The 26,629-nt window shown below is 43.0% G+C and overlaps 1 protein-coding gene across 5 annotated transcripts; it reads left to right on the forward strand.

Annotated features, from left to right (window-relative positions):
- The first annotated feature begins 9,126 nt into the window (after nucleotides 1-9,126).
- armc2 (armadillo repeat containing 2) lies at nucleotides 9,127-26,537 on the forward strand. 5 transcript variants are annotated; one of them, XM_068724718.1, is made up of 20 exons: nucleotides 9,127-9,330; nucleotides 9,406-9,446; nucleotides 9,636-9,687; nucleotides 10,176-10,479; nucleotides 10,582-10,654; nucleotides 11,026-11,191; nucleotides 11,742-11,868; nucleotides 14,545-14,612; nucleotides 15,345-15,452; nucleotides 16,490-16,683; nucleotides 16,796-16,898; nucleotides 17,235-17,449; nucleotides 18,185-18,330; nucleotides 19,699-19,798; nucleotides 21,886-22,216; nucleotides 23,718-23,840; nucleotides 24,013-24,126; nucleotides 24,594-24,726; nucleotides 25,633-25,787; nucleotides 26,048-26,537. In XM_068724718.1, exons 4-20 carry the CDS (start codon nucleotides 10,262-10,264, stop codon nucleotides 26,179-26,181), a joined length of 2,508 nt encoding a protein of 835 aa, XP_068580819.1. In that variant the 5' UTR covers nucleotides 9,127-9,330; nucleotides 9,406-9,446; nucleotides 9,636-9,687; nucleotides 10,176-10,261; the 3' UTR covers nucleotides 26,182-26,537. The 5 variants fall into 5 exon arrangements, with proteins under 5 accessions (XP_068580819.1, XP_068580818.1, XP_068580816.1 ...); XM_068724717.1 differs by having other exon boundaries at nucleotides 9,127-9,446; nucleotides 9,636-9,691; XM_068724715.1 differs by having other exon boundaries at nucleotides 9,127-9,446.
- The last annotated feature ends 92 nt before the right edge of the window (nucleotides 26,538-26,629 follow it).

The raw sequence follows: 26,629 nt of genomic DNA on the forward strand, positions 1-26,629 counted from the left end.
GGAAACAGAAAAGATGCCTGTCAAACCTTCATCTTCACCTCCTTAATACCAAGCCAGTAGACGTAGGATTCATCGGTCCCACACACACACACACACACACACACACACACACACACACACACACACACACACACACACACACACATCAGGACATCTTGGCTGCGTTATGTCCCCATGTGAGGGTCATCGTGCTCGGCTTGCTCTCAATCCTGTTGCCGTATAAGCCCACTAACCCCCATCGCGTTCCCATCCCCCCCCCCCCCCCCCCCCCCCCCCCCCCCCCCACCCCCTCCCCTCCCTCTGGGTTGAGAGCATTACCTCCCACTGTAGCATGTGGCTGCATGTGACTGCATTACATGCGTGTCCAATGGGTCATAGGGCAAAATATATCACACTGTACTCTACCACGCAGCCTCTTTGTGGTGGAGGATTCTCTATGAAAGTTACGGCTGAAGCGTTTACGTTTCATACTTTATAGGCGTGTGAACATGTCTCGCATCATCCACCGCTGACCTACATGGAAATGTAGGTTGTCTCGCGGAGGATACGTTCATTGCTATGGATTAATAACTAACCCGTGTTGTTCCTGAGTGAGTGTTTGCGTGGCCGAGTTGTAACACATTACTTTACTTCCACGTTCGGTGAGCCTCCATCCTCTATACGAGCGTCCTGGGAGTGTTCTTCTTCTGGCAACCTCGATAGAGAGATAAAATATACGCAGCGTATTTAGATACAGACAGAGCAGCGTTGGCACAGATTCATGTAGTATACATGCGTTTGTTGTCTTGATGTTTTGGTAATGATTGATGATGTCTTTAAAGCCCCTCCATGAGAGTTGTTATGGGTTTACAGCATCTTTCAAAATAATCTTATTTTTCATTTTAGTAAAACTAAATTATAGCAGTGCAATATCAGTTCAAATAATTGCCAGTAATCACATGATGACCAGCAATGTTAAACTGCTGTGGCAGGCATGTTACTGCATTCATTTTGATATTCTGTAGTTTTGTTGATTTATTTAGAAAATTGACGTACTGGTGCACCATTATAATGATTCATAGATGGTGTATTGGTGCACAGTCAATGTAGACCCTCACCCACCCCATCCTCTCACACACACACACACACACACACACACACACCACACACACACACACACACACACACACACACGGTCAAGGTCACTGTGTTTCCCACATCCATATATCTTCTCTGCACTGACCTAAATGGAGGGGCAGGACTCACACAAAGACACAAAGAGAGAGTCAAAGTATCGCTTTGGGCGTGTGTGTGTGCGCGTGTGTGTGTGTGTGTGCGTGTGCATGTGTGTGCACACGTGTGTGAGAGTATGCATTAATTTGTGCCTGTGTGTGTTGAGGTGAATTATGGCCTGCACTCACCATTTCAAACCACCGGGGAAAGCACATATATAGCTTGATTACTCCCTCCCTCCCTTTCCTCCCTCCATCCTGTTTTCTCCCTCGCGTTAAGTAATAGTGGTGTTGCTGTGTCGGCTGGCGAAACAAAGAGGAGCTAATCTACCGAAACAAATGAGAATGAGTCAGCGTCCAATCAAGCATAATTCTAACACTTTAGATTCTTATTTATCAGTAATGTATTTTTCAAAATGTCCACGCAAAAACTGTGCCCAAACACCACATGAGACCAGTGACCACTTCACAGACCAGACGCTGCCTGGCTCTAATCAGTCTGGTCAAATGTGGGAAATGGTCTCTAATTGCTTTAATGTGCATCTTGTGTTTTATGTCCGTCTTAGATCCTGTCTCTTTGTCTCGTCATGTGTGTGTGTGTGTGACAGCATGCTCACACATGTGTTTATGTGAGTTATGCTTGTGTGACTACCTTCCCCACCCTTCTCTTAAAGGCTTCATTCTCATCTGTGCTACATGTGTGTTTATGAGGGTGTGTGTGTTCTGGCTTAGACGCGCACATCTGTGTGTTTATATGTTTGTGTGTGCATGAGTCCATGTACAGTTAAACTTGCCTTTGTTTATTGCATGAGAGCAAGATATGCAAACCTGCACATGGACACGTGATGATAATTGTGCTTTGTTGTTTCTGTGGTGTGTGTGTGTGTGTGTGTGTGTGTGTGTGTGAGTGAGTGAGTGAGTATTATGAATGAATCAAGTTGTCTTTCATTAAGAGAGCTTGATTCTAAGATTGTGTTTTTTGCTTGTTTGTGTGTGTGTGTGCATGTGCGTGCAAGATACGAGCAAGTCCAGACATGGAAAAACTCCCTCACCGTTAATCAGACAGGAGACTGTGGCAGGATTTAGGAAAGAGAGAAAAACAGTGGGAAGAAACAGAGGGAGAGAAAGAAAAGCTACGAGAAGGCCAGCTATGGTCGCTCAATGGCAAATATCACCCAAGAGGGATGGATGATCCTCACGATGGAACAAAGGCGATCAGGTCTGGGGGGGGAGGGGTGACGGCAGGACCAGAAGACCTCACCGATGATAGTGATATAGAGTGTGTGTGGCAGTTAATATAGTGCAGGTTACTATAGAGCTCCATCAAATGCTCTGCCTAGTGTCCTGCTGGTCCACATGGGATCAGTCCCTTTTTGTGTCTGTTAGATATTGTTACCATTTCAGAACGGGATGTTAAAGAAATGCGGTTTGGGCTCGACGACACATGCGGTTCAGCTGGGAATGCTCAGTAGGAGCAACCGAGCCATGTATTCTTTCCTGTTTTGTGTTCCGCTTGGCTCAGTTTTTCTGTGTGTCTGCAAGTACAGCGGGGTTTAAAGGGGATGTTTCCCCGAGTGACAATAAGCGGAGAAACGATGGGACGCCCTCTTATGCACCAGCACACGTTGAAAGACAACTCTATATTTGCATCGGCTCATTTGTTGCACGCACCTTTGTGCCTAATATTATTCCACTGCAGTCCACGATTCCAGTAACAGCGACGGAGCATGCACCGTGCAGCCGACTTCCAGAACATTGTGAAACCACAAGTTGCTTCTCTTGTTTGTCTAAGTTTACCGTTGCTCTTAAAATGCATAGTTTCCTAATTGGGCAAGTGGAGTTTGAGAGAGATGTAGGCAGATGCAAAAAAAAAAAAAAAAAAGCAGCTTTAAAATAAAGTAGCAAATCAAGCAGCCTTTGATCATCTATACAAAAATAACCCTTGTGTTTTGTTTAAATTTGCTTTACTTCCTCATTGTTCAGCGTCCTATAAACCCCACTGCCTACACCCCAGAGAGGCTATCAACTTGTTAGACTCCTTATGAGCAAACTGCTGTAAAGGCCAATAATAATGTTTTGCAGCTGTGGTTTCTGAGAACCCAAACCAAAGTAAAGTGTAATTTTTTGTGATGGCCTTCTGAAATATGGCATCATTTCAAATGCATGTAGGGGAAGTACTGAACTATCAAGGGGATGAAACTATATTAAGCTAAGACGCTGAAACATTCATCTTTTTTTCTTCCTTTGCTCTTAATAAAAGAGCATGATTGCACCATTGGTTGTGTAACATAAATGAGCAAAAGGCATTCAAGTAAAAAAGGAGAAGGTTAGTTATTGCCATACAAATGGAAAAAGACACACAAATGCTCTTACATAAGTGGGACCCTGATAAACACACTAAAGCCTGGAAAGAGAATAGAATCTGTAAAAGAGCGAGACGAGCGCCGGTGGCCTTCACCAGCCCCCATGTGTGCTCGTTCAGAGAAGCCTATTGTGAGAGCGACGAACGCCGACCTTGATGCTCACTTTCTAATGGAATTTCTGAGGAATGTCTGGCGAAAGATGGAACACACATTAGCATTTCAGCATCTGTAAATGCTTGACAACTAGATTAATGCAGGAAAAAAAAACAAGGCCTGCGTGTTTGAGAGAGAGAGAGAGAGTCGGTGGAAATGTGTGTTCGAGGATGTTTCTATGTGGCGAGATGGCCTTGGTGAAAAGTGCTGCGAGGGCCGATGTGAGGGGAGGAACACGGTGAAACACAGGGACGGGTCAGCACCCACACCCGCATATCTATTCATAGGAACAGGCACAAGCTCCATCAAGATAGGGCAGAGTCGCCTGCATTTGATTAGCATACGAAATGAGATGGACATGCCTCACTGGGATCTGTCAGGGGGTGATGGCAATCTCGGGGGGGGGGGGGGGGGGGGGGGAACGACGACTCTTCACAGTCACAGGGAGGGTTTTAAAAAATATATTTAAAAGAAGCAGTTCTACATTTTGCTTTCTTTAGATGAGAAGATGGACTCCTATCTGTAGGATATATATATGAGCTGGTTAGCTTAGCTTAGCATCAAGACTGGAAACAGAGCTCAGCCGGGCTAAGCTAAGTGGCTACTAACTGTAGCTTCTACAACGTCTTACTATCTATTGTATCTTATTTATTTCAAATGCATGCCGTTCATAGATGCTGCTACATGTAAATAAAAAAGGTGTTATGGTGTAACCAATATTATACGAGTGAACAGGCAATAAAGTAAGTCTTAGCATCATTTTCAAGTTGTTATAGACGTATAACTTTAGATTTGTATCTCATGGTGTATCCTGCTGTATGTGCATATGAGCACCTGCATGCCCATATGGTCAAGTGTTTGCGTGCCTTGTTTATGCCTGGATAAGGCTTTCAAAAAGCTCATCTGTGCGTAACGCGAGTGTGTGTGTGTGTGTGTGTGTGCAAGATGTTTTATTTTCCATGCACACAAAGAGAGACGAGCGATAAGGCTGCGACTGTCTGCCCGGCGTGTCAGCTTTATTTGAATGTCTGTGTACAGTGTCAGTTGACTCTTAGTCCTAACAGACAGCGGGAGACTCTGGCTTTGTGCCCGCCTCCGACCGAACAGCGTGGAGAGACATGACGTGGACAGCCTGACGTTTACACATTAAGAAAAGTTACGTTAGCATGTTTTTATCCTCACAGAAATGCAAAACACACACTGCTTCGTCCTGTTCCTGTATGAGACATCTCCCTGATTACTAACCTCCCTTGAAGGACCTAATTCATCTTAGATTTCTGACTAAGCACAAAAGCTGAATGCAATCTTGCACAAGCATCAGTGCTGAGAAGTTAGGAGTTAGATTTTTCGTGTCAGGGCACACGCTCCGGTCTGTCAGAAACAAGCAAGCTGCTGACAAAGAACAAAAAAGCCCAAGAACGATTCACTGCTAATTTCTGTCATGTCAACCTGCTGGCTCATTAAAACTTTACTCAACTAAGGCGGTTACTTTTCTCACTGCTAGAAAAGCTGACTGCAGAGTTACAGCAAGGCTGCACGTTAAAAAGGAGAGAGATAAGAAGAAGGTCTGGAGTAAAAAAAGAACAAGCTCACATCAGGAGTGTTGCGGCCTTATGCGTCAACGGACAAAACGGGAAACATGAGAGAGCACTTTCTTTTCAAAATAAATGTCCCATTTGAAACAAAACTATATTGAAGTTACAACATCTGGAAGAATTTTCCATTTCCAAGTCGAAGGGTAGTGAACTGTATGGAGATCTTGAGAATAAGGACTTAAACAAGATTGTTTGTTTCAAACACTTCAAAATGATGCATGCTGCTCGTCATATCAGGTCAGTTCTGGAAACATATTCAAAGGAAGTATTAAATAGAGGACATTAAATAATTAGTAGTATTTCTACCACCTCTATATCTATAGCCAATTGGGGCTTTAAAATATTGTACTTTTCAATTTAATAAAATATACATTTTAAACGAGAGCATTTTACAGTGTTGTGACGATAAATCACGACATCAAGCAAAGAATAGAAAAGATGTATGGGTGTGTTTTGCACGCTATACAATAGTATAGTAATGATAAACAATCAAGTTGTACAGCATAGGTACATTTTCCAGCAGAAATGCCAAAATTCACTAGTTTCAGCTTCTCATACGAGAGGCTTTGCTGTTTTGTTTTTTTTAGCTAAATGAATATCTCTGCATTGTGGACTGCATGTTGATGAACACAAACATATATTATCTGACATTTCAAAGACCAAACAATGAATCGACTATTTGGTGATAATTGCGTCGATATGAACAGAGAGATGACGGAGGTTCTGGGAGGCATGAAGGAGATGAAACGCAACGCTGAGGTGAAAACAGGTCAAAGAAGAGGGAGAATACAGAGCGACAGATGGAGGGAAGAAGAGACATCACTCTTCAGGGGTCAATCCAGGACTGAATGGCGATTTGAGGGACTGTAAAAAAATAATAAAATAAATAAAAAAAAACTCTGTCCTGCTATTCGAGTGCTCTCTGTCAGCCTAAGCTCGTGGCCAGAGATGGAGCCGGTTGCCAAGGAGACACACCACCTTCCACCAGGACGATGGCTCTCACAAATCAACCCATTCATTCTGTGACGTGAGCAGCAGCGGTAACAGAGACGCGAGTGCACTGTGAGCCCGTGCAGCTTCATCTTTACGCCCGCTTTGTGCTCTTCTCTTCCCTTGGCAGCGCTCCACAGGTTATCTCAAACATATAGACTCCGACTATAATGGAGTCCACCGCTTAGCATGTTAGTGCCAACTGTCCTGCAGTAAGTTTCCCCCCCCTCCTTAGTGACAATGAAATCACGGAGAGCATCTCCCTCCTCCCATTGGCTGCTGAGCTCCATGGTGATGCCCCGTGATTGGGCATGCCCGGCATTCACTCTCGGCCAATCGGGTTCCCTGTATCCAAGAGACTGAAGCATGTAAGGCTATTTAAATCCAACCAGAGACTCACAAGATTGTTCAGATGTATATTTCACGGTGCAAAAAAAAAAAAAAAAAAAAGGGGGGGAAAAGGTTTACGAGTGGACGAATGTGCAAATCCAGACAGACCTGATTGGTGTTTAAAGTGGTCGGCCCATCTAGACGAGTTAAAAGAGCGAAGCGTGAGTCGAATGAATGAACTTCTGCATCATGTACTCCTCCTGAACCTTTGAGTTCATCTAGGAACACCGATGTAATTCTACTTCTTCTCTGCACTGATGGTTTGAGTTGCAGTTCGCGGAGGCTCGAAGAGAGCAGGGGGGGACGGCACGGTTCAAAATCTAAACGGACAGAGGAAGTAAAAGCTGGAGGTCGTTTCTCCCGTGTGTTTTCATGGTGCACCCGGAGCAGGACTGTTGCGTCACACACCACCTTGCAGTGCGACCACAACTAGAGAATGAAACTCTCGCTGACGAACACCAGCGTAAGTCTGCAGCCATTTTGTGTCCACTCGGGGTTTTTTTTTTTTTTTTACACGTCATACTTTCCGTGGCGACAAAATGGTGGACAAATCCGAACGTCGGGCTGGCAACGCTAAATCCTTTTAAAACTAAATTCAACGATTTTGTGAAAGTGCATATTTAACATTTCCATATTGTAGTAGATTAGTATTTTGTGTGTACTGCTTATATGAGACATTGTAGTTTAGGATAAACTTTTCTTTGTATCTTTTGCTGAATTACTGAAGGCTACTTGTGTTTTACACGCTATACTGCTTTTATTTAGCGCGCACACATGTTGGTCTGTGTCACAGAGAACGGATATATGTCAAAAGAACAAGCTCTCTGGCTTACAGGATTACAGGGAACGACCTGGCTGTGTGTCTTTCACATGAACGAGGGGTGAAAGTAGGTTACAGCTACGACCGCTGCTCCCAACTACAGCATGACCACGACAACTCCCTGACTGACGGACCCAAGGTATCGCAGCGGTAGAAAGTGTATTTGTGAACTTAATAAAGCTTGTGAAAAGTGTAGGTTCATAAAAAACAAAATGTGCAAGACGTACAGTATTGCTTGATAGGACAGTCACACTTTTATCCACTTTAGTAATGCTTTAAAGGGTGAGTGAGGTTTACAGAGCAGATGACACATGACCGTTACGCTTCAAGTTGCTGCTGAATTTCTGTTTAACTATTAACGTTCAACCGTCTATTTATTAAATGATAAAGATGATTATGGAGCTGTGATACTGAATTGTGCCTTTTGTTATCCTGCTTTATCCAATTATGACGACAGCGTTCAACACACACATCCATCTGCTGCAGTCTGTAGAACGCCGCCGTAGTGGCTACTGTAACCTGTGAAGGTCGGTTTTAGAAACCTTTAAAATGCATGACAGCATATTGCTGCAACGATGACAAAGAAATATATATATATATATATATATATATATATATATATATATATATATATATATATATACGTTTTCCCAACTTCTCAGATCTTTTCCTTTCTTTCAAACAAGATTACTGTGTGTAAGAGACCGTGTAATATGTTTAGTATAGCAAGACCCATTTATATAGAGCTTCATATAAATAGGAACATATCCAGTCAAAGCCTAAGTGAAGACAGAGTGGTCTACAGACCTCAGTGTGTCTCACTATGGTGCTCACTTATGTATTTGCTGAATATATATATATATAGATATATATATATATCTATATATATAGATATATATATATATATACTTTTCATGGGTTTTTACTGCCCAGGATTAGTCTAGGATTGAAAATGTAATTTAATTTTCATTAAGACGGTCAAATTATGAGTACTTTTAGTTTGTTTGACTTGGAAGATAATATTGATTTACTGACCACAAGTTTAAGTTCGGCATTCTGGACATTTTTCTCGTTGTGTTCTTAAGGACCAACACGAAATACAGACAAGCCCTCAATACAGAATTCATGAGCACATCTTATTGACTCCACAAGGCTCTCAACATGGAGACAGCTGAGCCGGCGGCTAGCAGCCAACGATGCTAACAGCACAAACATTGGCAACAGTGGTAACAGAACCGTGTTTACCTGTGGAGGAGCCGGAGGGGGGGGGCACACTTCCACGACGTCCATTAGAGCCAATGGGCCACAACAGAGCCTGGCCAGTCCGGCTGTGTAAACAAAGCACAAATAAAATCAGAGAGGCTTCATTCCTAGCATGGCTTCCATTGAATATTTACATTGAAAACGCTATCTGCTAAATTACTGCTTTGAATTTAGAGTTTAGCGCCTTTAAGTTTCCTCTAACCTACGTGTCCATTTGTCCTTCTGATAGAGGAGCTATATTCATCAAAACGCTTTGTTACAATTTTTTTAAATCAACAAATGTCCTTGAAAAGAAATACTTTGTATCAAACCTTTTACCTTTCCACCTCGAGGGAAACGCGCGTCACTGAATCGCGCGAGACTGCCATTAAGAGACGCTCGTGCACGTCGGACCAGCTCTGCTTCAGGCTGCAAAGCTGGAAAACTTAACAATTGTCAACAAGTTGCTGGTGTTGTTGCTTTTGTTTTTTCTGTGGAAGACGAATTTAAGGATCTGGAGTGATATCTGTCCCGACTGTCACCCAAAGAGGGTTTTTTTTACCGAGGTTAGTGGTCGTTTTTCTTTTAGTTTTCTTTACTATCTGTTGAACTTTATGGACACACACTCTGTTCAAACCCAGGATTGTTCAACCGCTTTCTGCTTCTCATCGTCATTTAACAGGTGGGTGCACTTACTACAGAATCTACGTTTTCATCTGCTCTGGAATAATTAAAAGTTAACATCTCTTTGAATGCTTTGGTTATTTCGTACCTCGGGTTTGTTTGTGCAAGCTATCCTTTGGTCACCATGGAGACAAAGCGTGAACGCGCATGGGGGATTTCTCATTCACAAAAATGATGTTCTTTCTAGAAATATTATATTTGGACTCACTGTTGGACCTGTCGGAGCTATATAATCAAGTGTAAGTGAGTACTCGCCTTCTACACTTACATACAATTTAAGGTACTTGTGTTTTACTTGAGTAGTTGAATTTAGCTACTTTATACCACATTTCAGAAGTAAATATTGTACTTTTTACTACATTACTACATTCATCTGACAGTTATAGTTACTAGTTACTTTGCAGATTAAGATTTACATGCATTTTTTTAATATCCTATAAAATATGATGCATTGCAATTAAATGCAATCATTATAACAATGGTATGGGGCTAATCTGCTGTATAATGAGTACTTTTACTTTTACTGCAGGACCTTTATTTGCCATAGAGTCATTTTAAATTGTAGCATTGCAACTTGAGATCACTCAAAGGATCTGGATTCCTCTTTCATCACTGCTTGCCAAGCATCAAATGTTGTTCGTTGCAACGTCAGACGCATTTTACACCTGCAGTTCATTTTCTGTTCTGGCATTGTCCTTATTTTATGTTTCCAACTGTTTCCCATCAGTGTGACAGCCTGTAACCACCTGCACAATGAACTCAAGCCACTGAAGTCATTTGCGGACTGTCTCGGCAAATGTCACATAAGCCCAAATGGCCTCTATGGATAGAAAACACGAGGTTTGCAGCCCCTTCATTCCGCGACGTAACGCAGTGAGGAAAACAAGTGCAGAAATTGTCAGTGAAGCCAGACGGGCCCTGCGAGTCCACTCCACTCAGCGACCATTTACTCCCAGAGATGGACACAGGCAGCTTTTTGGAAAAAGCTCTGTTTGCGCTGACCGTGAGAGCAGACCTCCATCTGCCTTTAGGTTAGTTACAATTTTCAACTAAATCTCCCTCATGTTTTCAGGCCCTGTGGGTCACATATGACTCGTAGAAGTAATTCCGACTTTTTTTTTTTCACTCCTCAGTCTTCATGCTCAAAATTTTGATGCACCGGACTCGAGGCCAGGTTCAGGGACACGCCTCACTCCTCTAGACCATGTAAGTTATCTCACACACACACACACACACACACACCTATATACAGTATGGTAGTTCAAATAGTATTTAAGTTTCAAATGAAGGGGTTATTTGTTATAACATATTTGCTTATTTTGATATTATTAGCATTACCATGACAACTGAAAAAGGTTGAGGATTAAACACGCCTCTGTACACCAACATGAAAGCATATTAATTTTAATAAATGGGATTATTATGTTAATATATATATATATATGAAATCAAAAAATAGGAATAAATTAGTAACCAAAATAATCTCTTTGTAGACATAAGAAGTTTAATTTGTGGATTCAAGTTGTGGCTCATTGTTCACACCATCATATTCCACTAATATGTTTCTGTGGTGCCAGAAGCCAAAGTTTCCGGTCCACTGTGATGTTGAGGATCCCTTCAAGGCCTTTCCTAAAACCCCCAGTGCCCCTCTGGAAGTGAAGAAGGGGGTGCGAGGGACGCGAGCACGCCTCCTCAGGGCTGGATCTCTCACCACGTTGTCTCCTGTGGAGGGACACAAAGACAGTAAGGAAAACATATTTCTGTAAGATCAAAGATGGTAGATAAAAGTAACGTTGTTAATATTTCCTAATTATCCATGTAATGGCTAAAGTGTTAGATGGTGCACTTTTTAAACAGGTAGAAAAGAAAAAAGACACATTTATTTCGCACTACTGCATCTCTGTAACACATTAGTGCCAGAGCAGTTTTCGAGGAAATGAATGGAGCCATTCACATGCTGACATTATTCCTGATTTACATTCTCTCTGGTTGGGCCGAGTGAAAAACAGGATTTACTGCTGCTGTTTTGAGTGGGAAATGAGAGCTCTCCCTCTCGCTCTCGCTCTCAAACCTTGTCTTGCAAATCTGCTCTGCTTTTTGGAGCAATGAAAGAGATAATGAGGATGTTTAAAAGCATTGACTGAATTTGGAAATCTTTGAATTGAGTACTACACATGTGCATATATAGTTTACAAATGCACTTTTAGCTAGTGAAACAAGCACCAACAACAATACTCCAGCATATATAACGGCAACCTGTAAATAACTTACCACATCCTTTCTGTGTGTTTAGTGACAGAACCATTAAATCCAGGCCCAGGACAAAAGCAGCCGTCAGCTAAACGACTCCCCAGTCCGGACCACACCGAGGTCCGCGGTGGTCCCCGCAAACCAGGCCTACGCAGAACAGCAAGCGAAAGGTACGGAAAGGCCTCTGTTTGACTTGCAAGATCTGTCCTTCTCTCTTGTCTACCACCCCAACCCCCACCCCCACCCCAACCCCCACCCCAAGTGACAATGCGACAATGACTTGAAGATTTATAGGCACACAAAGGTTGCAGTGGTAGCCATTACAAGATGGAGTTGATTGTGCCTTACATTTTTGCCTTTCATTAAATCTTCCTTCTCCTCCTCCTCCTCCTCCTCCTCCTCGCTGTCTTGCCTATCTCTTTGCATTTCCCGTTTTGGTCCTGAGAAATACCTTAGTAAGGCCGATAACATAAGTGTTGTTTTTTTGTGCTATGCTTAACACGTGATCCAAAAGTTAACAAAAATGAAAACGCAGGCTATTGCTTTTTTTTTTTATCAAACTCAAATCCAGTGTTAATTACTAGTGTTTTATTTTAAATACATTCAGCTACCATCCCTGACAGATGATGAAGTTAGTTAGGCCAGCAACTAATATTTCAAATTCTTCAACTTGAGACACTCAAGCCCATTTTAAAACCTCGTATTATTTACTGTACACTATATCTCGCTCACAGTGAAATCCAGCTCCATTCTCAGTGAAACTACCTCTATCCGTCATTACTATCATGTGTCAGCTTTTACACTTTCACAGTACAGAAAGCTCTGCTTATTTCTGCCGACCTCATCAGCTGTGTGTCAGAACGAGGGGCATAATTCTGGGCGTGGTGTCAGGGGGGGCTGTCGTTACGATCCATCCGACTATCGATTGGGTGGGGCAGCTGAGGCTGTAGAGGGGGGACGGACCATAAAACATTTTTACAGGAAATCTGGGCTATTGCCCTCAGCACAACCTCCTCAGCACCTCCCTCACAAGCCAAGTTAGCATGCGGTGTTTATGTAACTTGTTGCTGACAAAGAGAAGTCTCAAGAGGTCCGGCTGTGGTCAATGCATGACTCAAGAAGCTAAGATTAAAGACTTCTTGATTGGTGTCAGGTCAGAGTTTTTGAAGCACTGTTGTTGCAATGATCTACAAAAAAAAAAAAAAGGTACATTAGACTGAGACAAAGAAAGTGAAAATCACAGAGATAGTCAAGACACAAGTACACGGACTGCAAGTGAAAGTAGACACAGCATGGCAGATTACTATGAGGAGTTGGATGAGATATAAAGATAGGGGAGATTAGACATCCACTAGGTACTTTTTCTCCAATAAGCCGGAGCTTTATAGCTCCAAATGGCTCTCTATTAGATTTGGGTGCCCATCTGGGCAAGGCTGGCAGCAGCGTGTGTTGTAACTGCAGTGCACTGGCCAGGCCTAAGACAGGGATGAGGTCATGTCTCAGAGAATGCAGTACCACACAAAGAGGCCTTATTATCAGGCTCTTAATCCTATCATACAGAGCCAAAGCCCCCTCTCTGACATTCACTGCAACATGCCTTGGCCAGCTCCCCTGCTACATATGCCACTTTACACCAATCACTACAAATCTACACCAAAATGGAAGTGCACTCTATAGTCACACCCGCACACTGTATATTACTGATAATGCAATCAAGCAACGCCTACTGGTGATGCTCCAATGGAATGAAAAGGAGACATTTTTCACAATAGCTAGGGACATTTTCTGTCTCGTACCTGTCAGCAAAACCATGAAATTAGGCTCACTTGAGTGTAAAAGCTCAATAAGCTGAGAGTCAGCCTTTTGTACTGGTGTCATGGCAGAAGCTTCGGAGTCCTGATAATATGATAATGTCTGCCTTTGACAGGAGTGATTACACTTTTCCAAATTTTCTAATGTTTAGTCACTCTTTAGTGTGGGACTTGTGAAGTAAATCGTACAGTTATATAGCAGTGATTAGGATGACTCACCACGCCGCTTGTGTTTATCCATCTATTTATTAATAGTCATTCTCTCAGTCGGTCACCTAGTAAGTAGTCATAAGACACACTGCCTGTCGTGTTTCACGGCCTTTGTTGTTGCACTGAGTCCTTCTCTTTGTACCTGCAGACTGTAACAGTGACATGCAAAGAGTAAGATGCAACAGTGACATGCAGAAGGGCAAGCCACAACACATAGCATGACAAGGGGTGTGCTTTTTAAAGCACTTTACGGTTACTGCACAGAGGCGGTGAGGCTGTGGAGACGGCTCACGGTGACAAAGCATGAACGGCTTTAACCAAACTGCACCACAAAGCTGAGATCTTAGTTCCTGTCTGTTGGGGATTGCAGTTTGTGATGCATAATGCTACACACGCCTGCACAGACACACAGATTCACACGCACACAAGAACTTACAAGCAGTCACGCACAAACAGACACACACACATGTATCTACGTGCAGATATACAAAACACAGACACACACACATATATTAGAGATAACGGCGCCCGCTCGCACGTCTCAACCTCTGCTGCAACAGGGACACCTAGTGGCTCTTGATGAAAATACACCTGTAGCATTGTTGACCGAATATAAAGTCAGCTACTTTTCATGGAGATGTATTCTTTGACACAATTCATCCTTTTAAATAATTTATTTTTCTTTTTTTTTTTTACTATTACTTTAATGTCCACATGAGCTCCCAAAGTCAATTCAATTAAACTAAACTAGTGAGCAGTCACATTCTGTATGACTCATTTCCAAATTGTGATGTAACTAGACACTGTGTTTCTTTGTGCCAACAGTAGAATAAAGCAGCCCGGTGTTGACTCAGGCGTTAGGCTCACAGAGTGCACAGCAGGATGGAGAACAGGTTTGTCCAGATATACTAATTAAACCTCTTTTTGAGCCTTTTTTTTTTTTTACATATTTAACAGGAAATGGTACAATTTGTACAGCATGTAAAGTACAGGTGCAACTTTTCCTGACATACCACTCAACCGTTCAGTGATTTTACTTCACAGTAACGTATTTTTGATGATGATGTCTTCAGCCAAACTGAAATCAACCCGTGTGTCAAATTATACTAAGACTTGAGCCCAGAAATTGGATTTCACAAGTGGCATAGGCACACTTCTGCCTCAGTAACTGAACACCCCTTCTTGAATGTCAAACTTTGATTGGGGTGTTGTTGCTAAGAGCCTCATTTTCCACCGTGAGAGGCAACCAGCCAATCGTTGAGGAAGCTGTTGGTTTGGGCAACAGCAGTTTCCTGCATCACACCAAGAAAGGGGCTATGCAAATGTTAAACAAAAAAGGTGCATGGTGTGTGAGATTGCAGACGTTTGCGTGCACAAACATGCACACACACGTGTTTTCATCACACGTGCGCACACTCAAATGCCCACATGCAGACTATTTCAGCACAGAAACAGAAATCAGCGGAAGTGTAACTGTGGATGGTGACCTTTCATTGTGGCACCAAACTTCCTGCCGTTTTTTATTTTAAGATGGTGAACTTGTGAACCATGCTCGCCGCTCATTTTCACTGTCTGCGTTTTGGTTGTGGTAATTGGCTGACTTCAATTCTCTCTTCACATTTCAGTGCAGGGCAACGGAGACAACACAACAAGCACAGGGGAGGCTGCAGAGTCATTGGTGTGGAATAATATCATTGCGCCTCGTCTCCAACAGCTAGAGAGTGTGGCTGCAGGTAGTGTGGGCAGTGCAATAGTTTTGACCAGGTCCATTCATTTGATCCAAAGAATATAAAGTTTCTGTCACCAACTTCACTCACGGTATCACTTTTCAATTTGGGCTGAAGAAAGTCTCTGAGACTAATCTAAAATAATGTTGGTGCAGTGATTTAGGCCTTTTTTTTTATTAAAGGTGAGCTTCTCTTAGTCGTCTATGTTTCCTTATTACATTTCATTTTTCAACCAGCAGGTTTTTTGGGCATTGGCAGATAGTCATGCATGAAGTCTCACAAAATGAAAAAAGCACTGTCACTTCAACCACTGAAGAAAGGCAAACAAAATAGTAATTTGTTTTGGCATCCATGCAGAATTGTCTTAGCCTGAAAGTGTAGTCTGGCAACCATGAAATGAAATACATGGCTGTAAATATTTTAACACTCTACAAATTTAATGGAAAATTCATTTGAAAGATAAATATTAAATATTTATTGTACCAAGTGCCTTCTGGCTCATGCATAAAACACCTTTCAGATTCAGTGGGAAATGCAGTGAAATGTTGAGAGTGAGACTGCAGCCAACCTTTTTTAGAAATGGCCAAACCCTGTTATTTCTGCAAGGAAAACATTTATTTTACCTCAAAAACAAGGAAAAGACTCCACCCTTTCTCTTCCTCTGCGTCAAGATCGCAGCTGCCTGTTGCAGAATTGTTCCCCTGCATTTGACCATTGAAACAAAAAGCTGCTTCTTAGAAAAGGGAGGGGAATGTTATTTTACTGCTGACCAAGGCATTATTGATGTTGAGGATTTAACCTCAAGTTCCTCACGCTAATGATGAATGTACACCTTGCAGTAGAGCCCAAGCATATTGCCCATACATACCATACAAGATACACAAAACATCAATCATCTGTATTTATATGGATACACCCTTGCCAACACACACACAGGAGGGTATTTTCATTTTGGGATGTTTGCTTTCTCTGTGAATGTTTGACATGCTGCCCTAAATTTGACATGATTTTTTTTTTTTTCTTTTGCAATATCTGGCTTCCAGCGATGCCAGGCAGCTCTGGGGGCTCGGTGGACCGACTGTGTGATTTGTGTGACGGTCTCCATGGCACCTTGGCAGAAGCGGACATGCTCGGCCGACGCTGTAAGAGGAGGTCAGGGATACTTCGTACGCTGTTCCGCCTCGTCGACCTCAACTCTGCCCAGCTCAACCTGCACATCGCCAAGCTCTGCCTCGCTGTGAGTCGTCTGCGTCTATGTGGGCGTCACAAGCATGTCTGCCACTAAGTCACACATCCACTGCATATGGGCGCTAAATACTAAAGTTGTGTGTTTGCATTTTTCTCCCCAGCTGTGTGTCAGTGGAAACAACCTGCTCAACATCTGTAAGCTCATCTTCCAGATCAGCCGCAGCGAAAGCAACGACATCCTCTTCCAGAACAACTCTATCATAGGTGAACGCTATTCCAGGTCACGGTGATCTAGCTTAGGTTTCCTATTCTGTAGCTAGCTCTGAAGTTATTTTGTGTCATTAGAAAGAAACGCAATGTTAAATAATCTATGTTCTGTGTTTGTTGGCTGATGTAGATCTTCCCACTCTTAGACAAAAATGTTTTTGTTTATGTCTGGCATATGAGCTGCTCCAAGAGCGTCTGTCCGTTCTCTATGTGTTTGGTCATATGTGTGTCTGGTCATTCACTATGGAGTCTCTTTACCAGGTCATTAAAGATCGCCAATGTTTTTTCTCCTCAACAATATGGAAGGCAACGTTTGTTTTTTCTCGTGTCTAGACTCAGTTGTGGGCATTTTGAACAACGAGGACGTGTCCTCATCTGGACAAGCTCTGCTGTACTGTGTCGGGATTCTGAAATTTCTCTCAGGAAACAGTGCAATCCTCAGACTCCTGCTGGACAAGAACTGTGTTGGTGTGGCTCAGAAACTCATCCAGAGGCTCTGCGCAGCTGAAGACGCCAGCTTCACAGTAGCGGGGCACATCCTTGTACAGGTGTGTCAGACTCAACGCAAGTTTTAAAGGATGTTTGAAATAGTTTTGAATGATTTATTAGATATTTGATTCAACCAATAGCTTTTGTATCACTACTGATGGAAGCATCTACTCCTGTTTATGAAATAATAGACATAGTTTCTATACAGTTTGTCTATGCAACTAGGTCACAACTTAAATAATGTTCTTCATGTTTTTGTTGGATGATGTAGACTTTCCCACTATTAGACAAACATCTTTTTGTTTATTTCTGGTATATGTTCTCTGCTGACATGGCCACTTCATTCTAAAACACACAGTGCGTCACTCTTCCGAAAATGATTACCGCTAACTGCACAAGCTGGCTCAAGCAAACGCCTTGAGCCAGCGCTTCGTTTGATATCTAACACAATTCATTATGCTGTTAAAGAAGGGAAACACACAGACTAGGACTTTCCAGAACATCCAGTGCTGCCATGTGTTGGAAATGGCCGTTTCCCTTTTTATGATAAAATGATTTATGTCCGTCCTGAATAGTTTCCGGTCGCTCTGCTGTATGGCGTCCTGTACGGGCCAGCGGCCAGCCTTAATGAGCATATGGCCAACATTGTGTGTCGTCCACAATGCCACAACACTGAAACACACCACTGGCCTAAATATCAACGCTTTGATACAAGCAAGTACATTTGTGTACATGTTTTTTCCCCGACACCCAACACTCACGCGCTTCTCTCTGTCGACCTTTGACCCCTGTAGCTGACAGCAACCTTGAGGAACCTTGCAGATCACCCTGATTCCCGTCCACTCTTCATCTCCTTCTCTATACTGTCAGAGCTCTGCGTGGTGCTGCGTCATCACCGCAAAGACCCGGACATCTGCACCAACATTTCCAGAATATACAGGTATCACTTCCATCAGCGTCATTCCTTCCTTATATCATCCTACTCCACAAACCATCATAACCTGTCGTGACCAGTCCTTCATTCAGCTCTCATCCTCAGTTCTCTCTTTTGCTTTCTAACCCCAGCAGTAACTTTGCTTCTTTTTTCCTCCGACATGAAGTCTTTGTTTGCAATTTGGTCTCGCAAAAACAAGTGTTTCCAGAGAAACATGGCCTTTGGCAAAGTAATTCTACATCTGTTTTTGTGTCCGCATCGTAACAAACACACGGTAGGGTAGTGACACAACTAGTTGCTGTAATGTAATAGTTTCTGAGCTTTTAGAGTTCTGAAAGTGCGAATGAGTTTAATTGTGACAACGTACATGCAAAGAAAAGTACTACATGCGCAGTTTAAAGTAAAGTTTGTGTTAGGACCTTTGGTCTATTCAAATCAATCACATCTAAACTAGAACTAACAAAAGTAAGATGTTGTGTCGCTCACTCAGAATTAGGCATTACTCAACTACACCAGTAAGGTGCTTTTCAGTCACGCAAAGCTCAGTAACTGTAAAAACAGGTTACAAAACGCACTTCCAAGGTTACACTAATCTAGCTCTTATGTGACAATATATGCAGGACAATACACACATACAATAGTTTAAAGCAACTTGTGTAACAGTAGTGAAGCAGCAAAGGTGAGCAAACGTACTCAGTAATGTACACAGTTAGATCTACCTAAAGCTGGCTAACATTAGCTAATATTAGCCACCTTAAGCTACTGGTCATGCTAGACCAAGTAAGGCTGTCGCAGCAAAACCTTTGAGTACACTGAAGTAAGCAATAATGCATTTTATTGCTTGTCAAACAAAAGTAACATTTAACTTTCAAGAAGAAGAATGTGTTATTTCTTTCTTTGCAGGCAAACTATTTCACACTGTAGTTGTAGAGATGGAAGTGTACTGCTGTTTTACTGAACCCGACAGACACCTGACTTGTGCTCAGCTGTATCCTTCCTCATCGTTCAACTTATTCCACTGATGCGCTGCGCTTCTTGCTTCAGAATAACTGCAGTGCATTTTAGCTCTACACTTGAGCTTTTGTAGAGGCACATGGGAGAATGGTTCAATTGCAATGAAGCTCTGAATCCCCATCTTCAGTGTTTCCCTGAAGGTTTCAATAGAACCTGTATCAGTGTTTGAAGCACAAAATAAAACATTTTGTGTTTATTAGAAGTGTTTTTCTAATATAGCCCAAGATAATGAAAGCATGAAAGGTAGATCCCAGTCCAGAGCCACTTATCCATTAGCAGTGTTGATTTAATATCTCAACATAGCGGTGCACTCAGTGAGTGGAATAGTCAGTGGTATTTGTTGTCCCATCTCTCCCTCAGTAAACTCTCCTCTTACTCGGAGTGCCGCCTCGCTCTGGCCCAGACCCCCAACTGCTACCAACTATTTTTAGAACTGCTGAACAAACATCACCAAAAACAGGTGAGTCCACGGGCCTGTGTGTGTGTGTGTGTGTGTGTGTGTGTGTGTGTGTGTGTGTGTGTGTGTGTGTGTGTGTTTGAGTCTGTGTGTATTAGAGAGAAGTGAAGACAAGATTTTCAGGCGTCCATGATGATATCCATTAAACATGTTTACCCCCAGAGCAAGTTGTTTATGTACCTCAAGTCCGAGAACATTGCGTCCATTGGCACGAAGCGTTCGGGTCTTATTCTTGCGTGTGCTTTGACACGAGTCATCCCAGGAGGGCCTGAGTAAGTCAAGGAAAGGGGGGGGGGGGGGGGGGGGGGGGGGGAGAACAACAAAAAGAATGAGGTGAGCGTGAGCAGATAAATACAGTAGAGGTGATGCAGAGGTTGAGGGGAGGAGTCATAGGAAAGAGGAGTAGGAACAGAAGAAAAGGGTGGGGACTTTGGCAATCATACATGACTGACATGTGTTCTCAATCTCAATGAAAATAAACATACGCCCACGCCTACAAATACACACACGCACACACACACACACACACACCGGAGAGTAATATATGTAATAAGCACCCGGTCCTGGGACATCCCGTCCTGTCCCGATACCAATTCCAACTGCTGGTTTATGGAAGGAAATAGTGTGTTCTCAGCTCACCTGCTGCTCATGTTATTTACTAAGTGGAGTCTGGATACAAGAGTGACGCACAGGGCGTCATTTGTCACCGCGTCCTCTGCAAGTGTGCGATTACTCATTGAAAAGATAAGGTGTAGTTACCTTCCAACATGTCCAGCTATGGACCTTCTGGGGGAAATGAGTGACACTTGACAGGGCAGGTTCACTATGCTGCAGGTCAAGTGGCTGGTGAGCATTGCAAATTAAATCTCATCTCATCAAATGATGACTGAATGATTCATTTTCTGCAGTGCTCAGGAAAACCTTTTTTTTTTCAAAATATGCAGTAAATATACTATACTAAATGTACTATATTTATATTTAAATATTTTATTCTAACTGTTGTGGCAGGAATGACGAGAAGAGACGTAGTAGTTGGAGTTTGCAACCAGCAGGAAGTGTTTTAATGTACACAAGGTAACGCTCAACAAATGCAAAGTATCAGTTCTGACAGCTTGCTCTTGTAGGCTAAAGTCAGCCCCTTATGTCACTTTCCACTAATCAAAGCCGTCAATTGAACCACAAACACAGCACATCTGGTCTCCTCATTATGTCATGCTCTCATGTCCTCCTCTTTCTTCAACATAACCATCAAGCAAAAATGGCAAAAGTTTGCTGGTTCCAGCTTTTTCTCTGTTTTGAATTATATATCTTTCGGGGGGTTTTTTGGACAGTTGATCAGACAAAACAAGACATTTGAATACATAGCCTTAAGCAGTGGGACAATAAACTGCTGTAAGGAAGTGTTGAACTTAAGCATAAGCAGAATAAGACAGCAGCTGGCAACAGTTCAACGACTTACTTAGAAATCTGGATGAGTTGGAGTTTGGGAAGCTGAGCCGGGTAAGAAGCTACTGAACATGAGCTCTTACTTTGGCCGAAGCATTAGTTCCAAAGTTGGTGAACTGAACGATCTGGTTGAAAACTGGAGCGAGGAGCCGTGATGCATACTGCTGGAGCTAGATGAGGGGATGGATTGCAGGTGTGCAGGTTGATTGGCGGCGAGAGTAGAATGGAGAGCCACGTCCAGACAGAGAGAGAGAGAGAGAGAGAGAGAACAACCAACAAGGAACACAAGGGATGAGGGAGAGGCACAGACAGGAATGAAATAGTTGTTTAGTTGCAACCCTAAACTATCCATTCATGTGATGGATAAAAGAAACTTGTACAAACACCCTCAAAATGTCCTTTACTATTTACCTCTAGCACTGGATACGTTAAATTGCTGTACGAGGAAAAAGTGGATCAGTTGTATAAAATGTTTGAAGCCATTCAGTAACTTTTTCCAATGCAGTCTGGCCTTTCAGCAACATTTGCAAAATAAAGAAACTGAACACATTATTTTTGTTTTGGTTTACTTTAATCCACTGAGTAAAATAATTGCACAAAGACGCACGTAGACCACTACAGTACTCTTCACCGGTCTCCCACAGGACCTCGTTGTGCGCCTCCTTTTCACCCTCGGGAACCTCACGGCCAAAAGCGACGAGGCTCGCTGGCAGCTCTTTCAGTGCGAGGGCTGCACGGACACACTGCTGCAGCTGTACGACGCCTACCAGCGCAGGGACGGCTCGCCGCGCACACAGCCGCAGAAAGGTCCCCCTTCCCACAGCGAGTCTCAGGCCCCTGCAGTGGAAGTGCAGCAGGACGAGGACGTGCTGGTGAAGCTGGTCAGGGTGCTGGCAAACATATGCATCCACCCGGCTGTAGGTCCGGCCCTGGCAACCCACACAGCCTGCATTCAGCTGCTGATGGAGACACTTGGTGAGCAGTCTGTGTTTAATTAAACTACTTAAGTGGGAAAAATAGAAGATTCAGTCAGTAGAAGATGTACGGCAATCACGTTTCTACATTTGTTCTTATTGTACATGTTGTATCTCTATAACAGTGTGTGAAAATCTGGGGTTTAAAAATAGCTGTTCTGTGCATTGTGAGTACAGTATCTGCTAAGCGCCCAACCACTTCCCCTGTGCTGGGAACAAGTCGAAAAAACACGCTCCTCATTTGTCTGTTCAATCCATTTCTCGCTTTCCTTTCAGTGCTGTTCGTTCAATGCACATCCTCTATCGGTTTACCTGTTGTTTCTTCAAGTCTTGACAGAGCGAAGCGCTTCACTGCATTTTGCAGGATGTTCTGTCACATCTCACAGCCGACTTGGTTCGTGTGTTGTGCGAAATTCTCCCATGTGGTTAGATAGTTTCAAGACAGGCTGAACTACTGATACGCGGGTGGTTGTGAAACTCTCGATTTGTCTGTTGCCTGCCTCCTACACACTTCATGGCAGTTGGGAGAGAACATGAAATAAACACAACAGAGGTCAAATTGGTGAAAGAAAAGTCAATTCTCAAAATTAAATTGAGTAAATGAAGACAGAAACTTAAAATATGGAGTTGGTGTGAGAGCTGGAAACAGAAAACAAAATCTCAGTAGCAGATAAAAGAGTGAAAGAGCAGGGTTGGCTGATCCATGTCCTGTTTTGATCAAGTTCATGAGCGCTTTACAGAGCTATTTTGGGGGGGTGGGGGCACAACAAAGCAGCATTTCCAGTCAGAAACAGAAACAATATTCAATGTGACACAGCTGCCTGTTGACGCCGACCGCAATATCCGCGATTTATGACTGAGCACACGACATCTGCTGCTATATCAGGAGCGTGCTCGGTTTCCAAGCCGCTCACAGTGTCGCGGCTGGTTGCATTGGGTCACATTGACCTTTGTATGTATGCCAGCTCATGGTCAAACTGTCTATATCAAGCAAAAACCACAGATAACAGCAACTTTTGTGATAATGCCACAGTGTCACATCGGTGTGGCCCAAGCTCTAATATGCAAAGGCTGTATTTCTCATATTTAAATAGTTCTATAATAGTTCTATTTATCTGTACATTACTAATTAACTATTATTTTACTGATATTTGCATTGCACCTCACCGGTTAGTCATTGAAAGACTGAAATGAAGAGCTGTGTGTTTTGAGTTCTCTGTGAATGCACGTGTTCTTTACAAGGCAATAGAAAAATGAATTATAATCTCTCACATTATGTTGAGACTAGTGAGCAGAATGAGGGAGTAGAGGGCAGAGATCGTTCAGCAGTGAAAGCCTGCTCAGTGCGGACGCTCCCTCTGTTGGTTATATTCTATTCAGGAGGATTTTTAAGGAAAAGTCTGAGATCATTTACTTACTTTACAAGATCTCTTTTAGAAATTATGTTAATTCAAAGTTGAGCTTAGCGGTGACTTTTTCCTTTTCGTGTTTTTGCGACACAGAGCTGAGGTGTGTGCAGGAAAGCGAGGAGCTGCTGGTGAATGTGGCTGCCACCATCAACAACCTGTCCTTCTACCAGGAGCAGAGCTCTGTACTCAGACGCAGTCAACTCTCCATGGCAAAGTGTGAGACTAAAAGACTTTGATGTGGAGATGAAAAATAAAAACGACAGGTGTATTTTGCTGATTGTACCCCCCCCCCCCCCCCCCCCCTCTTCCATTTCCCTGCTGTTGTTCAATTCCCTCCCCCTTTTACTCCCCCATCTTTTCCTTTGCCCACTCTTTCTTTTTACTTCAGTGATGTTGAAGTTGGTGCTCTGCTCCAGCATGGACGCTATGCTAGAGGCCACCTGTGCATATGGAAATTTGTCACAGTCCAAGGATGTACGGGACTTTATCATGCAAAACAACGGTATATGATGGACACACAAAAAACCCTCCATTATGAGACTTTAATCATTTCCTATTTTGCTTAAGCCGTGAAGTATTCATTAACTCTATCTGGACAGTTAGCTAAGAGTTGCCAAAAAGGATCTAGGCCTAACAATACACAGAAATTCATTTCAAAAAGGCGTACGTAAATATGCATGAATCTTATCATTCAAGCACAGAACTACACAGAATACTGGGTACCTTGACACAGTGGCCAGTACAGTACGCATCTCTGCATGCTGTGTCATGTTTAGGCTGGACTTATCTGCAAGGCCAGCTGCAGTCAGTATAAACTTGCCTGCTGACTCTGGTGATAGCTGCCCTCTTATCTTTGCCCTACTTTGTCTTTGTCTGCTCCCTCACAACATCATCCTTCTCCGCTCTCTCTCTCTCTCTCTCTCTCTCTCTCTCTCTCTCTCTCTCTCTCTCTCCCTCTCTCCCCCTCAGTGCACCAGTTTGTAGTGACACTGCTCGACTCAAAAAGCACTGAGATGTGTATTTCAGCCTGCGGGGTCCTCACCAACCTGGCTCAGGACCCTCCCAACAGGGCCAGTCTTTCAGTGGAGGGGGCTATTGCCAAGTAAGGACTAATGCAACTATAGAGATTAAGAGTCTGTTTGTGTGTGTGTGTGTGTGTGTGTGTGTGTGTGTGTGTGTGTGTGAGTGTCGTATAAGAGCATATTGGTGCTCATAACCAGCATCATACAACAATAGAAAATCAGGAAATAACATATATATCATTTTGAGATATCACCATAATTGTGGTATTCTACATTTTATGCCAGCTGGTCAACTGTTCTATTACCTTTGGTCAGAGCCAGACCAGCTGTTTCCCCTCCTGTTAGTGGTTCTGATCTTTATGCTAAGCTAAGCTAACTGGCTGCTGGCCTTAGCTTCATATTCAGCAGACAGATATGAAAGTGTGATCATGTTCTCATCTCATCTCTCGGCAAGAAAAGGTCGTGTTTTCATGTCTTTGAACTATTCCTTTAATATCAAACTGAGCTAATGCTTTCTGGAATTCTTTTGCAAACATATCATCAGTTGCATGAGAGTTTTTTTGGGGGAAATATGGTCTTCATTTAAACAAGCATGAGCACAACGACTCCACTGACATGAACAAGATGCCAATAATCATCACAAGCTTGATGTTATTTGTTTACAGTAGTGATACAATTATTAACTACTTTAATTATAATTATTAATTATAATTACAAATAAAGTGTAAATTATCCTCTAGTGCTAGCTTCTCACTCCCAAAAGTTAGCATTGATGAAACATTTCAATTTGTACTTCCCCTTCTCTCTCACACACACACACACACACACACACACAGTCCTCTTTCAGATGTAGGTCCAATGAAGTGGAGCTAATGCCCACAAACCTGCCGGTCATGTGAATCCCTCTCCCTCGAGTCACGCGATGTGTGTCCATGTGTGTGTGTGTGTGTGTGTGTGTGTGTGTGTGTGTGTGTGTGTGTGATCAGGCTTGTGGACTGTCTGAGAGATTTCGGACCAGGTGATTGGCAGCTGGTGGGCCAGGTTTGTCAGGCGCTGTGGAACATGATCAGCGGCGGTTCAGAGAAGCTGCTGGACACGCAGGAGAGAGAGTCACTGCTAGAGATCCTCACCTCATACTTAGGTTGGTACTCAGTGTTATTACTAATTCTTACATAACAAGGGGAGGGGGGGGGAAGAACATGCTCTTGTTGACATCAGTAACGCTCAGGGGAGAGGGAGGGCCACACTTATTCCTGCCGTCAGGAACATAAAACCTCCTCGTGGTCACGTCTGGGAGCTGCCTGAACACTCAACCTGTTACTGAGAGGTGTTCATAATAAACCCCAAGCCTCTAATAACTACGCTCTCTCATCCTCTGTCCGCTCTTTGTCCTTTTGCTAGATGAAGAGGAGGCTCTGAAGTGGATAGAGAATGAAGACATGAGGGACTTCCACAGGGCATGCTGGGAGTTAGAGTTCCTTCCCGTCGCTCACAAACTGATGAAGACGCTCCAGCCTGACGGCCAGACGGCCTGACGGGATGGGACAAGGAGTTCAGAGTTTCATGTTCTAGAAACATATCGTAGCATTGTTTTAAACTCTTAAATGCTTAACCCAGAGTCCACATAGTAACGGTCAGACACTAACCTAAAGGTCTGCACTTTCCTTTTCAAGGGGGAGGCAGGCGATGCCTTCATTTCAGGGTGTACAGGGATACTTTAAAACAAGCTCTTTGCACATTGATGTAACAGACTTGATCTGTGTCGTAAAAGGCTCTTTTATGAAAATGTAGTTTTGAAAACAGATGACTGACCTAGAACAAGCAACTCGTTTATTGTCTGTAAACCGTGTGGAGTTGGAACTTGTACATAATAAAGAAGATGGAAAAAACATTCTTGCTTCTCAAAGCCTTTATTATGACACAGATATGGGGCCAGGCAGTGCTTACAAGTAACACCAAGTAGCCTTAAGTACAGCATTTCAA

This window comes from Cebidichthys violaceus, unplaced genomic scaffold, assembly GCF_023349555.1.
Source record: "Cebidichthys violaceus isolate CVI_PGR_0920_01 unplaced genomic scaffold, fCebVio1.0.p SCAF_31, whole genome shotgun sequence".
Lineage (NCBI taxonomy): Eukaryota > Metazoa > Chordata > Actinopteri > Perciformes > Stichaeidae > Cebidichthys > Cebidichthys violaceus.

Excerpts from the sequence above, each read along its gene's own strand:
- armc2 (XM_068724717.1), top strand. The coding sequence starts at position 10,262 with ATGGCCTCTATGGATAGAAAACACGAGGTTTGCAGCCCCTTCATTCCG. Across the intron at positions 24,727-25,632 it reads GTGGAGGGGGCTATTGCCAA|GCTTGTGGACTGTCTGAGAG; the intron begins GTAAGGACTAAT and ends GTGTGTGATCAG. Across the intron at positions 25,788-26,047 it reads GATCCTCACCTCATACTTAG|ATGAAGAGGAGGCTCTGAAG; the intron begins GTTGGTACTCAG and ends TCCTTTTGCTAG.